At 41.7% G+C, this 18,391-nt stretch overlaps 1 protein-coding gene across 1 annotated transcript in view; it reads left to right on the plus strand.

Annotated features, from left to right (window-relative positions):
- Window positions 1-2,226: 2,226 nt before the first annotated feature.
- The window catches only part of wdr21 (WD repeat domain 21), a 60,554-nt gene continuing 44,389 nt past the window's right edge, over window positions 2,227-18,391 (plus strand). Inside the window, exons 1-3 of the mRNA XM_052041779.1 lie at window positions 2,227-2,380; window positions 9,908-10,004; window positions 10,880-10,980. Of these exons, the coding sequence (XP_051897739.1) occupies window positions 2,299-2,380; window positions 9,908-10,004; window positions 10,880-10,980 (280 nt within the window). The 5' untranslated portion in view covers window positions 2,227-2,298. The remainder of the gene's footprint in view (window positions 2,381-9,907; window positions 10,005-10,879; window positions 10,981-18,391) is intronic.

Here is an 18,391-nt window from a genome sequence, read left to right on the forward strand (position 1 = left end):
AGTATTTCAAGCATTTTCTGTTTATAATCCCACAACTGTTGCACTGTGGACCTTTTGACTCCCTCTCTACACATTGGAACCACTCATGACACTTTGGTCTTGACTGTGACTCCATTACCATCAGTACTGGTTCAAAAGCAAGATTTTATTTCCCCCAAAAGTACTTTTTATTCATAAAAATTACAAATATGTGCAGTACACATCATCATTCTCAGTATGAGTCATAATATTCTATTTACATTAGACCAACATGATATTCATTTTCCTTTACATACGTTCTTTGAGATAACATTCCAAATGATTTGTACACAGGATCTAGTCCCATCATTGTATAATGGCAATCTGTGGCCTTTTCCCATTGAGGTTTTGTGGCAGCTGCATCCTTCGGAGTGTCGTCCAGGACCTTGCAATGTGCCAGTCTTCAACATTCTATCTAGCTGCTTGCACTGGAAGATTCACAGGATTTGGGAAAGCAGAGGGTGTCTTTCACTGAGTTGATCTTCTAGCAGCATTTGGTGATTGTCTCCGTGTGTGCACATTCTTGTGTTATACAGCTGTTCAGGATGAACCACAACAAAGATCACTTTCCAGACATCCTTGGCTAACACAGATTTCAGGAAATAGACGAGGCTCTCATCCCCACTGTAACCACCTGAGGACTGTGTGTGGTGGCACAAAGACTCTGATGATGCAGGAAGGATCTGTCATGGAGAATTTTTCTTACCAGTAGCTAAGCGAGATCTTGGTGCTTGTTTGAAAGTTCTAGGAATGAGGTATTATGTCAAATGACTTTGCCTGTCTGCTCAGGATACCATCCAAAAGGATCCCCCATCTCTTTTTCCTCCTCGGTCTTGACAGCATTCTGTGCAGACCAGTGCCTACTTGACTTATGGCTAAAGGTGTTTTTTTTGCACAATCGCTTCCAGAATGAAAAAGTCCTTGCAAAGCACTCTCACTGTAGAGTAAAACATGCATTATTCTTCACAGAATTATAACAACACAACGTTTGAGGCTAAACCATCCAAAGTAGCTGAGTCCCCTGAACAGTTATCTAGTCCCTTGAACGTGGGGTGACCGCTCTTTGAAATGTGTGGACTGCAATAATTTCAGTTCAAGCTCCGAAACACAGAGCTCGACTCCTCTGGCTGACACTTCCCACATCTGTAGTTGTCCAGTAAGTGTCCTGGAATTCCCGCATGACACTGGACGTGCACTTCATGGCTCTGAGCTGCCCTGCCAAGTCCCCACGTATCAGATTAACTCGCCAAGCAGAAATATGGTAATAGTACTCTTTCTCCCACAATGTATTCTAAACCTTCTACTTTCCTACAACCATCAGGTTCTTGAACCGACCTGCACAACCCTAACCCCACCTCAGCAGCGCAACGCTACGGAACACCTTCTGCACTACCATGGACTTGTCTTTGTGTTGTTTTTTGCACTTCCTGTTTTTGCAGTCTTTTTTCTCTCCCTTGTATAATTTTATGTACAATTTATTTTCTGTGTGTTGTCTGTATCTACGTGCCTATGATGCCTCTACAAGATTTTCCATTGCACTTGTACCTCACCGTATTTGTGCACAGGACAATAGACTCGACCTCACCAAAATCTAGAATTTCATACTGTGGAACTACACTCCGTGCTACTTACTTTTCTTCATCGTATTCTTCCCGAGCTCCATAATGTCCCAGGTTCGCCGAGATAACTGTTCGCATCCCAGTCTGGCTTCTTGATCCTGCAGAGACCCGCCACTGGAAGCTGGGCCCAGGCCCTCAGCTCTGGTTCCCTCCCCCCAAACTATCTCCCTTCACCACACCCTTTGACCGAGCACTCGGCCACTTTTCCAACAGCTACTTTGAATGGTTTAGCCTCAAGCTTTGTGTTGTCATGATTCTGTGAAGAACAACACACGTTTGCTCTGCAGTGGGAGCGCTTTGCAAGGACTGCACAAGTTTGCTGTTCACCAGCAAAGCTACTCCGAGCATGCGCAAACCGGCAGAGCAGCTCGATGTCGAGGAGCGGCCCGGCAGACCGCTTCTGCGCACGCGCGAGTCGGAGCAGCTCCCAGCCCGAGCGGCCGGTAAAGCCACTCTGAGCATGTGCGGACCGGCATAAGCACTGCGAGCGGGTCCGGCAAGTTTGCTCTGAGCATGCGCGTCCCGACGGACCATCCCCAACCATGAGTGGCCGGCCCCGGCAGACCCGCTCCGAGCATGCGCGCCGGGTTGGCTGCCGGAAGGCCTCTGTGGGTCGGGAGTGCCGGGGCTGCGCGGTGTTGTGGTAGTGGCGGCAGTTTAAATGGTTAGCGGCGCTCTTGCGCTCAATCCGCAAAGACCAGCGGCTGCCGTGAGTCGTCGGGGGCGATTTGTGCGTAGACGAGGTGAGGTAACGATGCAGGCTCTGCCTTCCAGCGCCGTGGGAGCTGAGCTCCACTGTCAGCCGCAAGCCTTGTTCAGGGGCCCAGTGTGCGGCACTGCTCCTGTTGTCCAGATTTTAAGTTCCCACTCCTGTCTGCTGCAAAGTAACACAGTGTCACAGATCAGTTCTGTTAAAATGTGTTTATTAGCAGTAGACTGCTGGAGAATTCTCCTCAAACTCTCAAGTAGAGTCTTTATTGGAGGTCTCCGCAGTCCAAAGCAGCAGACAGTAATCTATACAGATGTTGTCACGCACACTTAATGAATTCGGCTCCACGAGTTTCGGTCAGGCCTCAGAGAACCAAAGACAGACATCACACCTATTGTCCAACGTAACTGAGTTATAATCAAGAGATTCAAAGACAGGTATCACCCTCATTGTTTAAAACAAGCTTCCTCCAGTCTGTTTATTACACCCACCACCCTTATTGTCTAGTATATTGGCCTGCCACCAAGGTCCTGGACACAGCAATTATCACTTAGCTTAAGTCAGTAGCTTGCCTGCTCTTGCTTGCAAGTTATTTTTCCATCATCTATGTGTATAGATACAGTCAGTTATAGTTTCTTAACACTTTACTTCCTCACTCCCACACAGCCGGTGGCTCCGGCCCTCCGGCACTGTGAGCCGGCTCCTGCTTCAGACCACCCCAACCTCAGTCTTTAGTTTACAACGAACAGACAATGCAATCAACATCTACATTCTTGAAACACATTAAAAGGCATTTGGACAGGTTCATGGAAAGGAAAGGTTTAGAGGGATATGGGTCAAACACAAGCAACTGGGATCAGCTCAGCTCGGCAGTTGGTCAGCAGGCAACAAAAAATCTGCCAGAAGAACTCAGCGGGTTGAGCAGCATCTGTGAGAGGAAAGGAATTGTTGATGTTTCAGGTTGAAACCCTGCATCAGGACAGATCTGTTCAGGATAAGGTCGTGATGCACGGTTTTGACTGGAAAATTCGACTATCCCTTTCCTCCCAAGATGCTGCTCGACCTGGTGAGTTCCTCCAGTAGATTGTTGCTCCAAATTCCAGCATCTGCAGTCTCTTGTGTCTTAATTGGTCAGCACCGCCGAGTTGGGACGAAGAGGCTGTTTTCTGTGACGTGTAACTCCATGACTCTATGGCACATTAATACCTCTAGCTCCTGGCTGACTCCTTCAAGTGTATGAGAGGATGGCTGTTACAATAAACTCATGGTCTACCAGGTAGCAGCGATCTCTGACGTACCATGCGCTTTGACAACATGGGCTACCTGCAGCAGGGGACCACAAAGCCATGGAAGAGTTTCCATAAAACCCTCCCAGTCCATAAACAGGATTGAGGGTAACTTGCTTCCATTTTGGTTTTGTGGGTTGTGAGGTGACTGATGGGAGCCAATGTGGGAACTGCAGACTCTTTCACTGACAGGGTAGGAGGTGTCCAATGGGGTGAACGGGTGGGTAGTTTATGAAGTTTGTTCATTCCTTCCAATTTTTCCGCTGACCATAGGGATGGTAATAACTATATCCCTTCTTTTCAAAGGGACTCAATATAGTCATTGCCATCCCAAGTGTACCTGTGTTTTCATTGGTTGTGGGCCAGGGATCCTAGGAGTCAGTGGCAATGATATGTTTTTACAAGGCGGCTTTGGGCACATCTTTGATTGTTTCCTCTGTCCTCCTGGAAATCTCTTACTATGACAGAGCTTGGAGTGTTTTTTTGGGGAGCCTAATGTTGTACATGAGCAATGTGGCTGGCCCACTGCAGCTGATCGAGTGTTATTTGAACTTCAATACTGGAGATGTTGGCCTTGGCAAGGACAGCGACATTGGTCATTTTTCACATCTACGGAGATTATTGGTGACAACTTTCCGGTGGCTTTACAGTCCCTGTTGTAGATAGTTTACGTTGCCAAAGTGTATGGTATGACAGACATCACTGCTGCCGGGTGGACCATGAGTTCATTGTCTGAGCCGTCGTCTCATACATTTGAAGGAATCAACAATGAGTTGGAGATTTGAATGTGCAAATACATTGCATTGTCTGTTTATTGTAAGTTAAGGATTGAAGTTAGGTTGGTCTTTGGTTTTGGAATGGAGCTGATGAAGCTTAAACGTTTTCATATTTGATCTGTATATTAGCTCCTTTCCAGTGGTTGAAGAAGAGGGTTGGTGATTGACACAGTCTTGCTTGATTCAGTCTGCTTCTAGGTGAGTCTGTGGATCACTGTCTGCATTTCATTAGGTAGTTGATGTAAAGTCACAGTGATTTTCTACAGACAGCAACATTTGAGTGGGATTCTGCATAGGCTTTCGTGAAGTTGTAGAAGGTGATCTATAGTGAGTAGTGCTGTTCTTTACATTTTCCCTGGAATTGTCGCACAGTGTAAATTGTGTCCATCGTACATTCTTAATGGACAGAATCTGCATTATGACTAATGCTTTTCCATCACTGGGAAGAGGTTGTTGAAGAGGACCCTTGCAATGATTTACCTGGTGCAAACAGCAGGGAGGCCCCTCCGTAATTACCATAATCATACTTCTGTCTTGAAGATGGTCGTGATTACAACAACTCTGAGATCTCCTGCAACCTTTCCATCTCTCAGAAAAGGACGTGAACTTGTGCCAGAAAGTACTTCTCTGTCACTATCGACCCAATATGTTTCCAAGTCAGGACAGTGTGCAACTTGGAGAAGAAGCTGCAGATTATGGTGTTGCCGTGTGACTGCTGCCCCTGTCCTCCTCGGTGGTTGGCAGGGATTGTGGGAATAGTCTAAGCAACTTCTGTGGTGTATTTATTCAATGGTACACACTGTAGCCACTGTGCAGTGCTGGTGAAGGGAATGAATTTTTAGGGTGGTGGATTGGGTGCCGATCAAGTGGGCTGCTTTGTCCTAGGTAATGTCGCGCTTCTTGAGTGCTATGGAATTGCACTCACCAGGCAAGTAGAAAGTTTATCGCACTTTAAACATGTGACTTGCAGCTGATGGAACGGTTTTAGGGTTCCAGGCAGTGGGTCCCTTGCTGCAGTGTGTACAGCCTCTGAGCTGCTCTTTGTAACCACAGTATTTATGTGGTTAGTGCATTTGATTTCTGATCAATGATGACCTGCACAGAACATAAGATAGGAGCAGGCGTAGGGCTACTCAGTCCCTTGAGCCTGCCCTGCCATTCACGATTGTTTGTGATGTATATGAATGATTTGGACGAAAATGTAGTTGGGTTGGTTAGTAAGTTTGCAGATGACATGAAAATTGGGGGAATTGTGGATAGTGGGGAAGGTTCTCAAAGCATACAGCAGGATATAGATCAGTTGGAAATATGGGCAGAAAAAGGGCAGATGGAGTTTAATCTGGACAAGTGTGAGGTGTTGCACTTGGGAAAGTCAAGTGCAAGAGTATGTAGTAAATGGTAAGACCCTGAGGAGCATTGGTGTACAGAGGGAGCATTCATTTCAAGAGGACTAGAATGTAAAAGCAAGGATGTACTGCTAAGGCTTTATAAGGCATTGATCAGACTACATTTGGAATATTGTGAGCAGTCTTGGACCCCGTATCTAAGGAAAGATGCACTGGCCCTGGAGAAGGTCCGGAGGAGGTTCACACGAATGATCTCGAGAATGAAAGGCTTAACATATGAGGAGTGTTTGATGTCTCTGGGCCTGTACTCGCTGGAGTTCGGGAGGATGAGGGGGGAATCTCATTGAAACCTACCAGATACTGAAAGGCCTGGATAGAGTGGACATGGAGAGGATGTTTCCATTAGTAGGAGAATCTAGGATCTGAGGGCACAGCCTCAGAATAAAGGGACATCCCTTTAAAACTGAGATGGGGAGGAATTTCTTCAGCCAGAGGGTGATGAATCTGTGGAATTCGTTGCCGTGGAAGCCAAGGTATTGGGTGTATTTCAGACAGAGATTGATAGGATCTTGATTGGTAAGGGGGTTGAGGGTTATGGGGAGAAGGCAGGAGAATGGGGTTGGAAAAAATCAGCCATGATTGAATGATGGAGAGACTCGATGGGCTGTTCTCCTATATCTTATGGTCTTGTGCTGCAAGTCCATAGTTCCCTGAAAGTGGCAGCACAGGTAGATAGGGTGATAAGGAAGCTGTATAGCATACTTGCCTTCATTAGTGGGGGTGTTGAGTATAAAATTAGGGAAGTCATATTGCAGCTGTACAGAACTTTGGTTAGGCCACATTTGGAGCATTATGTGGAGTATATGAGAGTTCATCTGGATGATAGGACTTGAATGAGAGTGCCAGATAGTTGGTGGTCAGAATCCAGAGCAGGGGTCCTCACTCAGTGCAGAGGCTGTGGAGGTAAAGATGTCTCTAAGAAAAGAGGTGTTTAAAGGAGAGGCTAGTTAGATGGAACAAGGTGAGGCCCTCAAAGGAAGAGAAAGTCATAGAGATTAGAGCGACAGACCAAGATGTGAATTGGTGATGTGCCACATCGTTGTAGTCTGAGAAGGACCAAGCAGGTGGTGAAAGAAGTTGCCTGAGAAAGTAGAGTTTGATTTTGAGGAATCTGTGGGCTAAGTTTGAAATGGTTCAATTATCCGCAAAGGATGGATATCTTTGTGAGGTGGAAAAAAGGCTTTGGACTTGTTCACAGTGAAAGGACATCCTGGAATGACGCAGTTAGATGATTGTGGGCAGTGCCTACAAAGTCAACTGTGGCTGGAAATACAATGAGAGAGCAGGATTGGAAAGGAAATGAGAGAACAGGATTGGAATATCAGATTGAATATCTTATAAGACCTTCCAGACAACGTGGAGGGGAGTGCAAAAAGGGAATCTGTATCATTACCAAGAGAGCGTCATCTATTGTAGAGGCAGGAGAGTAATCGAGCTCATGATTTTCAAGGGCCGATCAAGATATCCAAGACTGGAACAATTAAAAAGAGGAATCAAAGGATAAGCATTAAATAGCTCCTTTCAGACTGTTGGGACATTCCACTTTCCAGTAAATCAAGTACTTGTTAAGCGTTGGAATGTAAGAAATGCAGCAACCAATTTGTTCATACCAAAGTCCCATAAACATAACAACATACCACCTCAAATGCCATTTTACAGCACTGTCCCCAAGTGCCCAAAAGTACGGCACGGTAGCGTAGCGGTTAGCGCGACGCTATTACAGCACCAGTGATCGGGGTTCGATTCCTGTCGCTGTCTGTAAGGAGTTTGTACGTTCTCCCCGTGTCTGCGTGGGTTTCCTCCGGGTGCTCCGGTTTCCTCCCACATTCTAAAAAGACGTATGGGTAGGTTAATTTGGGTTTAAAATGGGTGGTGCGGACTTGTTGGGCCGGAAGGGCCTGTTACCACGCTGTAAATAAAATTAAAAAAAAATTAAAACAAAAAATACCAATCCCTATTTTGAATGAACTGAGCTTCCGCAGCCATCTGGGGTAGAGCACTCCAAAGGTTCACCACCCTCTGGGTGAAGAAATTTCTCATCTCAGTCCTAACGGCCTTCCCCTTATTCCCAAAGTATGTTCCCTGGTCCAAGACTCATTCAGAGGAAATGTCCTTCCTGTATTTAGCCTGTCAAGCCCTGTGAGAATTTTGTGAGTTTTGATGAGATCTCCAGTCATCGTTTCTTGTAAACACTAAAGAATATGGTTCCAGTCTACTCAGTCTCTCCTCATGTGACATCCCTGGAACCTCCCTATGATAAGTATATACTTTCTCAGATAAGGAGACCTAAATTGTATAGGCATTTCCAGGTGTGGTCTCACCAAGGCCTTATACAATTGCACTAAGACTTGCTGACATCTGTAATCAGACCTTAATAAAAGCTAATGTACCATTTGCCTTGCTCACTGCACCTGCGTGTTGGCCTCCAGTGACTTGAGTACAAGCGCATCTAACTTCCTTTGAACGTCAGCATTGCCTAATCTTTCAACATCAAATATTTCTGCTTAACAGAAAATCTGTTAATGGTCACACAGCACTGTTGGTTAGAGGCTTAAGCATTAGACAACATACTGAGAAGAACTTCCCTGCTCTCCAAATAGAGCTCTGAATTGTTTACCTAATGCAGGTTGAAGCATGGTTATGTGATTATACAGTCCTCCCCAGATTATGAACGCCTGGTTTATGGATACCCCATACATATGAACGAGCATTTGGGAGACCAGCAGGATGGATGGGGACAGATTTGCCAGTGGCTGCGGGGCTATAGGCATCTCCTGCCAGGTGGTAACGGAGCACTTCCGTGTGCCTTCTCTGCCCATCTCCCCCTCGAGCGCCAACAATCGGGGGCTGGGTTGAGTCAAGTTGAGCAGAGCCGGGAGCAAAGTGAGGCCAGCTGGCGGCCACTCTTCCCACGCCTGCTCACTCTCCCGTCACAGCTGTTTCTGTGATCCTCTCCCACACACTGTTTCTGTTCAATTCCGAATTAGGAACAGTTTGGCTCATGGACAGTTCTTAGGAACCAGAACCCTGTTATAAATTGAGGACTTCGCGTATCGTGGTAAAAAAAGCATCTCAGTGTTAGTTGTGAGGAGGCTTCAAGAGGTTATGGACAGGCTGAGTGAATTGATAGGGATGCATTAGAAGGAATTTAAGGTTATTGACAGGCTAAGTGATTGACAAGGAAATACAAAAGGAATTTAATTTGTAAAAGTATGATGTATTTGGGAGAAAAGCAGAGGTCTTTTTTAAATGGTGAGAGATTGAAAGGTGTTGATCGGAGGGACCTGGGTGTCCTTGTGCGCAAATCACTGGAAGTTAGCATGCAGGTACAGAAAGTAATTCAGAAGGAAAATGGTGTGTTGGCCTTTATTGTAAGAAGATTTCAGCACCATTGGAAAAGATCTTACTGGCATTGTATAGGGTCCTGGTGAGAGATCACACCTGGAACATTGTGTGAAGGTCTGGTCTCCTTATATAAGGAAGGATATGCTTGAAATACAGGGAGATCACCGGATTGATTTCTGGGATGGGAAGCTTTGTCCTATCAGTTATCAGTGCCTGCACCACTTAGAGTTTGGAAGAATGAGAGGTGATTTCACTGAAATGTATAAAATTCTTCTGGGGCTTGACTGGGTATTTATGGGGAAGATATATTCATTAACCAGGCTGTCTACAACCCAGCTAATAGAAATGTCATCCCTACAAAATATTCTCAGAATGAAAGGCTGGCCATTCAGGACAGAGATGAGGAGAAATTTCTTCAGCCAGAGGGCAGTGAATCTTTGGAATTCTCTACCAAGATGGCTAAGGAGACTCAGTTGCTAGCTATATTTTAGGCAGATATCAATGGATTTTTGAATATTAAGGGAATCAAGGGATATGGAGATAGTGCAGGTTTGTTCTATTGTAGGTAGGAAGGAATAGCTATGTAGACACAACATTGTGGGCCGAAGGGCCTGTTCTGTACTGTGACATCTCCAAAGACCAGTGCATTTTAAAACAGTTGAAGGATATTAGAGGAATTTAGTTCTGGCAGTTGGTGAATATGATGTACCTGTTCATAAGTAATCAAAAATGTTTCCTACATTTACAGAAATGGAAAGAAATAAATGGCGTTGCAGGAGGCAATTTACACAGCACAGTCAACGACAACACAATCACCGACGGTACCGAGAGCATTATGGTCACAGGTCAAGTGAAAATCAAAATTTTACTTGTTATTGCAAAACGTATCTGATTTGGTCTCAAATTTTGCATTTTTACTAAGGCCGTAACACCATAATCTGTCCCTACCTGTTAAAGTCATGGCTCCTGTGTTGACGAAGGTCCTGGTACCTCAATTGTTTGACTAAATCAGTTCCTTACAATCATAGAATGATTTGCCTTAGAACGAGGCTATTCAGTTCAATGTGATTTAGCTCTTTGAAGGCTTCTCTGTTGGTCCTACACCCCTTTACTTTCCCTGATTGCCGGTAATGTTTCTCTATTTGAGTATTTAACAAGTTCTGCTAATCCTGCATCTACCACTCTTTCAGGCAGTTAGCTTTTGTTTAAATAAAGGGAAAATTCATGTTGAGAGAATACTATTTGTCTCTGCTACTGCCTCTCAAATTGAATATTTTGGGTTTGAAACCTGACCTATTACCAAAAGTGTTTCTGTGATCAAAATGCACCTCTGCAGGAGCTGTTTCTTTTTAATGCCTAGTTTGCAGCAACAGTTTAGTTAATCAGATTAATGTTGCTGAGGAGAGGGAGTTTATCTCAATTGTGACACCATGAAATTTGTGTGGAAACTGAGGCTTAGCTGTAGAAGATGACTTCTGCATCCAAATAACTGAAAATCAGTGACTGTGTTAGCTAATAGTGAGACCAGTTGCTTTTTTTATTTTTAAAGTATGAATTTATTATGTTGGTGGAAGTGCATTTTATTTGAGAGATCATATATTATAATGTGCTTTATACTGGCAGTCATTCAGTACAACTGTGCATTTGCAGTTTCTGAGAATTTGAAGACTTCAATACACAGCCCTTATTTTTTTTCTCCTGAATTTATTATGATGCTTAGGAACCAGCAGTATGACTCCAGTGAATCCAATGAACAGAATAGTTCCAGTGTGTCAGCAGGTGAACCAACTAGCAGTACGTCAGTGCCACCTGATGTTCCCGGCAAGTATTACTTTGACAGCATTTAGTATTGTACCATTCGTTCCTGATGTTTCAAAGATTTTTTTGAAATTGCATTAAAATTTTGAAGTATCCAATTATTTACATTAAATCAAGTGGAAATTGAAAATGATCCCAGTTCTGATGAAGAGTCTCAAATCTAAAACTATTTCTCTTTACCCATATGCTGCCTGACCAACCAAGTGTTTTTGTTCGTGGGAATTAGATGATAAAACAATGACATTTTTGATAATTTATATTGCGTAACTTTGAATTAGGAAGAAAAGCCTATAATACAGTACATTGTACAAGTTAAAGATTTTATCCTAGATGTGGGGAGTTAGGATTTGTTGAAATCGGATATCTGCTTTTCATGGAAGATGCAGAATGTTAGTACGATGTCAGAAAGAATCCTGGTGTGATACATAGGAAGTCGCAAGTGCTAATTTCAGACCAGTCTGAAGATTGTAACAGCAATGCTGACAGATTCTCTCAAACCCTGAGCACTGCTACCAGGAACTTCAAGGGCAGCAGTGGGAAGGTCACCATCTACAGGTTGTCGAAGTCAAATACCATCACAATTAGGAAATTTATCGCAGGTTCTTCATTGTCGATAAATCTAAATCCTGGAACTCCACATCAACAGCACGATGGAAGCACCTTCACCAGATGGCATGGCTTGTGGAGCTGCTCTCTCACAGCTTCAGTAACCCAGGTTCAATTCTGACCTCAGGTATTGTCTGTGTGGCACTTGCAAGTTCTTCCTGTGACTACGTGGGTTTCCTCCGGGTGCTCCAGTTTCCTCTCGCCTCCCAAAGACGTAGGTTAATTGGCCGCTTTAAACTGCCTCTAGTGTGTGGGTGAGTGGTAAAATCTAGAATAGTTGAGAGAAGTGTGGGGAGAATAAAATGGGATAAGTGTAAACGGGTGCTTGATTGTTGGCATGGTCCTGTTGGGCTGAGGGCCCCATTTCTGTGTTGTATCACTCTGTGACTCCAAGGTCTGGACCAGTTCAAGATGACGACCTTCTCAAGGGCAAGTAGGGAAGGCAATAAATGCTGGTGCTGCCAGCAGTGCTTGCTGCCAAAAATGAATTGGGGGAAAAGGGATGGGTATGTTGTGTGTAAATTCAAGGTTCAGTTTGAAAGTTTACCACGCTGCCATCAGCCCCATGGCCGTGATTTCCATTCCTGGCTAGAAAATAACAAGTGCCATGTATTTATGTTCTTCAGAGTCTCACAAGTTAGGATCACACCATGATAATAAATTATTTCTAGTCTAAAGCATACCAAAGCAAGTTCCTACAAAAACATTTGAAATACACTCCACAGATATAACAAATTTGCAATTTATAAACATGAAAGCTGCTGGCCTACCAATCAGCCAACATATCACTGAATTCTTGTCATGCCATACTGTAATGCCATACTATTACATGCATTTGGCAACTCAGGGTATAATTTCATATGGTTTACATTACATGAAGACATTGCCCGATTTGACACCACCTGGAATGCTTGAAGCCAGAATGTCCTGGCTTCCATCCTAGTTAGAGCTAGGTTTGCTGGGCTTAGGTTGGACCCTATAATATATGAATGAGGAAGGGAAAATCAGCCAGGGTTTCCATCCCTAATCATTTTCCACTCACTCCTATTGAAAAATATGTATGTATAGACTTCAGGCATAGTTGGGAGAGAGCTTCAAAGCAATGCCTTCCATGTTCAAGTGACCTTAATTCAACAAAAGTAAATTGGAGGCTAGTGATTCTGCTTCTGACTCCGTTTTCACCATTGCACTTGCATTGTTAGCAGACTCCTTTAAAGAATTTCATGTCAATATCAGTGCATTAATTACATAATTTAGTGACAGGTCAGACCATTTTTGAAGCTTCCATATTGAATGTATGTTGTTTAATTGCCCTTATCCCCTGAAGCATTGACTGCTTTTTGGCTGTGATTTTTTTTATATGGGGAAGTTGTGCACTAACTGCCCTTTGGCATTTCAGTGCAGGTCATTTAGTCCCTCAGGTTTATTCTGCCATTCAACGAGATCATGGCTATACTATGTGCTCATCCATTCTTCTGATCCATTAATAACTTTGGTTATCAAAAGCATTGGATTAAAATTTAGCAACTGCTCTAACACCAGCTGCTGTCCGCATGAAGAAGTTTTTCCAAACTTCAAGCAGTCAGCTCTATTTTTTAAATTGTGCCCAACTAACAGGACTATCTTTTCTCTATCTATACTATCAGTGCACTTGGTAGTTTAAACTGTAAATTACCAGGGAATATAATCTAGTCTTCCGTAATTTCTTTCTTTTTCAATCTTTTTATTAATTTTCAAATTAATACAGAATAATACATATAACATCAGTAATTATACACGTAATACAAAGAGATTGGGAGGACAATCATGACATATATAGTCATAAAGAATAAAAAAAAGATATATTCTAAGCCCCTCGGTTTCTTAGTAAACGAATATATTACAAAAAAAATCAAAATGAGAAAGAAAAAGATCTATTATATAAAAAAACACAAATTGAAAAAAAAATTATAAGTAATAAAACAAAACAAACTAGAAATAAATTTCAGAAGAAAAAAAACTGGACTGACATTTCTCGATAAACAAAGAGCATCATTATGTCGTCAACTCCGCTCCTCTAAGTTCAAAGATTATTGAAAAGGGATCTATATCATATGAAAATATTGAATGAATGGACTCCAAACTTCCTCAAATTTAAGCGAAGAATCCACAGTGCCACTCCTAATTTTTTCTAAGTTTAAACATGATATAGTTTGAGAAAACCATTGAAAAGTAGTGGGAGGTGTTGGATCCTTCAACAAAATGGATCGCTTGGCCATTAATGGAACAAAGGCAATCATATGACAAGCAACAGCAGATAAGTGGCCAGATTCCATCATTGGTAGCCCAAAAATTGCAGAGATTGGGTGAGGTTGTAAATCAGTATTCAATACAGTTGAAATAATATTTCCAATATTTTTCCAAAAGAGGACAGGACCAAAACATGTGTCAGGGAAGCCACCTCCGAATTACATCTATCACATATAGGATTTATATGGTGATAAAAACGAGCTAACTTGTCCTTCGACATATGGGTCCTGTGAACCACCTTAAATTGTATCAAGGAGTGTCTGGCACACATTGTAGATGTATTAACTAGTTGAAGAATTTTCTTCCATGTCTCTGTGGGTAAAAGTATCTGGAGTTCTCTTTCCCATTCATTCTTAATTTTATCAAGTGTCCCTGGACGTATTTTCATAATTAGATCATAAATTATTGCTATCAAGCCCTTCTGATAGGGATTAAAACCTAAAATTTTTTCTGTAATTTCAATTTTATATGGAGTTGGAAAAGAAGGCATAGTAACGTTTAAAAAATTTCTTATCTGTAAGTATCGAAAAAAGTGTGATCTAGGCAAATTGTATTTATTAGACAACTGTTCGAAAGATAAAAAACAGTTATCAATGAATAAATCACAGAAACATGTTATTCCCTTCATTTTCCATAAAGAAAAAGCTGAGTCGATTCTGGATGGTTGAAAGAAAAAATTAGATTGAATGGGGCTTGATAAGTTAAATTTATTCAATCCAAAGAATTTACAGAATTGAAACCATATTCGTATAGTATGTTTAACTATTGGGTTAGTCAAATGTTTACTCAATTTAGTAAGTGCAAAAGGGAGTGGGGCTCCTAAAGTAGAAACTAATGAAAATCCTTGCACTGATTCATACTCAAGGTATACCCATTTGGGACATTGAATTACATCTAAATCTTGAGCCCAAAAATTAAATATCTGATATTAATTGCCCAGTAATATAATCTAAGGTTAGACAAAGCCATGCCACCATCCTTTTTTAATTTTTGTAAATATTTCTTACTTAACCTTGGGTTTTTATTCTGCCATATATATGAAAGAATTTTTGAATCAGTAGTGTCAAAAAAGCATTTCAGGATGAAAGTTGGAATCGCCTGAAATAGATATAAAAATTTTGGTAAAATATTCATCTTAACCACATTAATTCGGCCTATCAATGATAGAGATAATGGGGACCATTTCATAAATAATTGTTTAACGTGATCAATTAAAGGTAGCAAGTTAACTTTAGACAGGTCCTTATGCTTCTTGGTAATTTTAACACCCAAATACATAAAATGGTCTGTTACTAATCTAAATGGTAATTGCCTATAAATTGGAGTTTGCATATTTAATGGAAAGAGTTCACTCTTATTAAGATTTAATCTATAACCAGAAAAAACCACTAAACTGAGCAAGCAGTGATAATACTGCAGGGATGGATTCCCCCGGGTTAGAAATATAAAGTAACAAGTCATCTGCATATAGAGATACCTTATGAATCCCCTGTCCACGAGTGATACCAAATATGTTAAATGAATCCCGAAGGGCAATTGCCAAGGGTTCCAAAGCAATATCAAATAATAAAGGACTTAGAGGGCAACCCTGTCTAGTACCTTGAAAAAGCCCGAACAGAGGGGATCTCTGATTATTAGTAAGTATTTTTTAAAGATGTTCTATCAGTGGGTAAACTATCACAATCCTTTTATGAAGCTACTATCTCTTTTATTCTTAAAAAGGATAAAGATACCACTGAAAGTGCATCTTATAGACCTATTTCTTTATTAAATGTGGATTCTAAAATATTTTCCAAAATATTGGCTTCTAGATTGGAAAAGGTTCTTCCACGAATTATCTCTGATGACCAGACAGGATTTATCCAGAATCGTTATTTGCATTTTAACATTAGGAGGGTAATGAATATTATATATACCCCCTCATCTAAAATTCCAGAATGTCTTATCTCATTAGATGCTGAAAAGGCATCTTTTCAGATAGAGTCGAATGGGAATATTTATTTAATACACTTGAGAAATTTAATTTTAGTCCCAATTTTATATCTGCGATCAAATTGATTTATCATACACCTATGGCTTCAATACTTTCTAATAATCAGAGATCCCCTCTGTTCTTCCGTAATTTCTGCTTGTAACATTTTAATACTGGTTTCAATCTGATAAATCTGTACTGCTCTCCCTCCAAGGCTGACATATCCTTGCTAAGGCCTGGTGCCCAGAGCTGCTTACAGTACTCCAGGTGTGGTCTAAGCAGAGCTTTATATTGTTGTGCTTAACTTCTGTACTCCAATTCTCACTTTCATAAAGACCAGAATGTCATTCACCTTTTCAATTATCTTTGTGCCCATTTGTGACATTTTAATGGTCTGTGTACGTACACCTGCCCACCCCCCCAACCCCATCTTCAAGTCTCTTTGGATCTCCACTACTTTTAGCTTCATACTATTTAGGAAGCACCCTATTTTGTTCTGTTTTATTTTACATGATTGTATTGGCTTCCATTGAAATCATTTATCACAATTTTGCACATTAACTCAAGGTATTCAGTCTACACTGCTTACAAGGCCAAAAAATCTTCGTCATCAGCTAACTTGGCTTTCTATCTTTTTATTGAGGTCACTTATAATTACAGTGAATACGGAACATTTCCAATCTGTAGTAGCAGTAAAGCGCAAAGTGTTTGCTTGATTCCTGGTAATGTTACCTCCAGCCTGTCCTGCACTTTTGTTTTATTTTGGATTTACAATCTACAGCATTTTGCTTGTGATCTATTTTACACTTGCCTGGTCTGAATTTTATCTGCCCTGTCTGCCTTGTTCACCAATGCTCTGCACCTTCCTTTGTTGATATTCCTCATCCAGATTTCTATTCCTCAAAGATTCCATGGAGAATACATTCCTTGGAACTAGATCTTGGGATGATTGGGAAACTGCTGGAGCTGTTTCTTACAGTGTGCTCTTATCCTCTTCCTACCTGGATGCAGATGGGACACCGGCTCCCAGATGCCTTGTGCAGAGCAGGTCTTCCGGAGCATTAGGCAGTCTCTGCCCTGAACGTGTTTGACAGCTAGCAAGGTCCCACCTCTGGCTTAGGGGCTAACTTAGCTGCTGCCACAGTAAAATACTTACAACTCAGAAATATTATCTATCATTTACTTAGTTTTGATTTAATTAAGGAGAGAGGAAGTTGAAAAGAGATCAATAATTAATGGCATGCAGTCTGCAAAGAATAGATACAAGCAGCCTGTGGGAGAGAAACACAGTTAAAGTTAGGTAACAACCAAAAATGTTAATTCTCTTTCCCTCTCCAAGGAGCTGCCTGACATGCTGAGTATTTCCACATATTCTGCTTTTCTGTTGGATTTCCAGTATCTGCAATTTTTTGCTCTTCGGTATCTCCAAATCTCTTCAGTATCTTACCCCTGTTCTTGCTGTTTCATTCACTACTCTCTATTGGACACTGTAAACAACCATCTCCAACAGAGATTAATCCACAGGAAAATGTTTTTATTTACAAAGAATACTAAGCACAATGTAAAAATTTTAAAAATACATTTATGGATCATTGGATTATTTTGGAGAATGCCTATTGTACTAACCAATAAATTCTCCTCATTTCCCCCCACCCCCCTCCCCAAGATTAAAAATTAAATAAGTCTTAGGAAGGAAATCTATTTTGGTGCTACCAATATCCATGCACTTGCATTCTTGCTGGTTTCTAGTAATTAACAGAACTTTCAAATATCATTTGACCACAGTCCTGTGGTCTTCCAATCTGTTTCCCATTTCAGGCAGTTTGTGCTCAAGAAGATTGTGGATATTAATAGATCTTTCTCCCCCAAACACACAGCTGTTCACTCAGAGCACGTTTATGAAGTTTAAGTGATTACCTGGCCCTATCAATTTAAATAAACTCACCGATCATGTTTCCTCACACACCATCTGAGTTCATTTAGAGGCCACTGCTTGAACTTTCAAACTCCAGGTCAGAGAAACTCAAGATGAAATTTGTGGGTTTCTCCCTCTGTAAGATGACTTTACATTTGCAGCATAGATATTAGATTGCTTGCGGCAGGACTGAGATGGGATCAGAAGTGATGTCACTGCAAAGGGTCATGCTGGCATTTGGAAACAGCGCAAGTTTGTCTACAAGTTTGGTAGGAGGCAGTGTCTTGCAGCCAGAGTTCTGGGCTGCTGTCCAGTGACTCAAAGGAGGAAAATCTGTCACCTTTGCTCCATCTGACCAAATGTCAGTCAGATCCAGCAATGTGGTCAACTCCTTTCTTCAGGGGCGTCCAACAATGTCCTAATCCTGTGAACGAAGGAAAACAAAATCTTAGTTTTAGCAGTGAAGCACAGCTTTTGCTGGATTCCTGGTTAATCAGAATTGTTCATCCGTCACTCGTTCTCATGTAAGACCATGACATCAGGTCTATAGTGTTGTGATGTGGATAGAGATAGCTGATTATACCATCTAGGCTCGAATGTTCCTTTCACACGGGTGAAGAGGTGTAGGGAAG

Source organism: Pristis pectinata, chromosome 1, assembly GCF_009764475.1.
Source record: "Pristis pectinata isolate sPriPec2 chromosome 1, sPriPec2.1.pri, whole genome shotgun sequence".
Lineage (NCBI taxonomy): Eukaryota > Metazoa > Chordata > Chondrichthyes > Rhinopristiformes > Pristidae > Pristis > Pristis pectinata.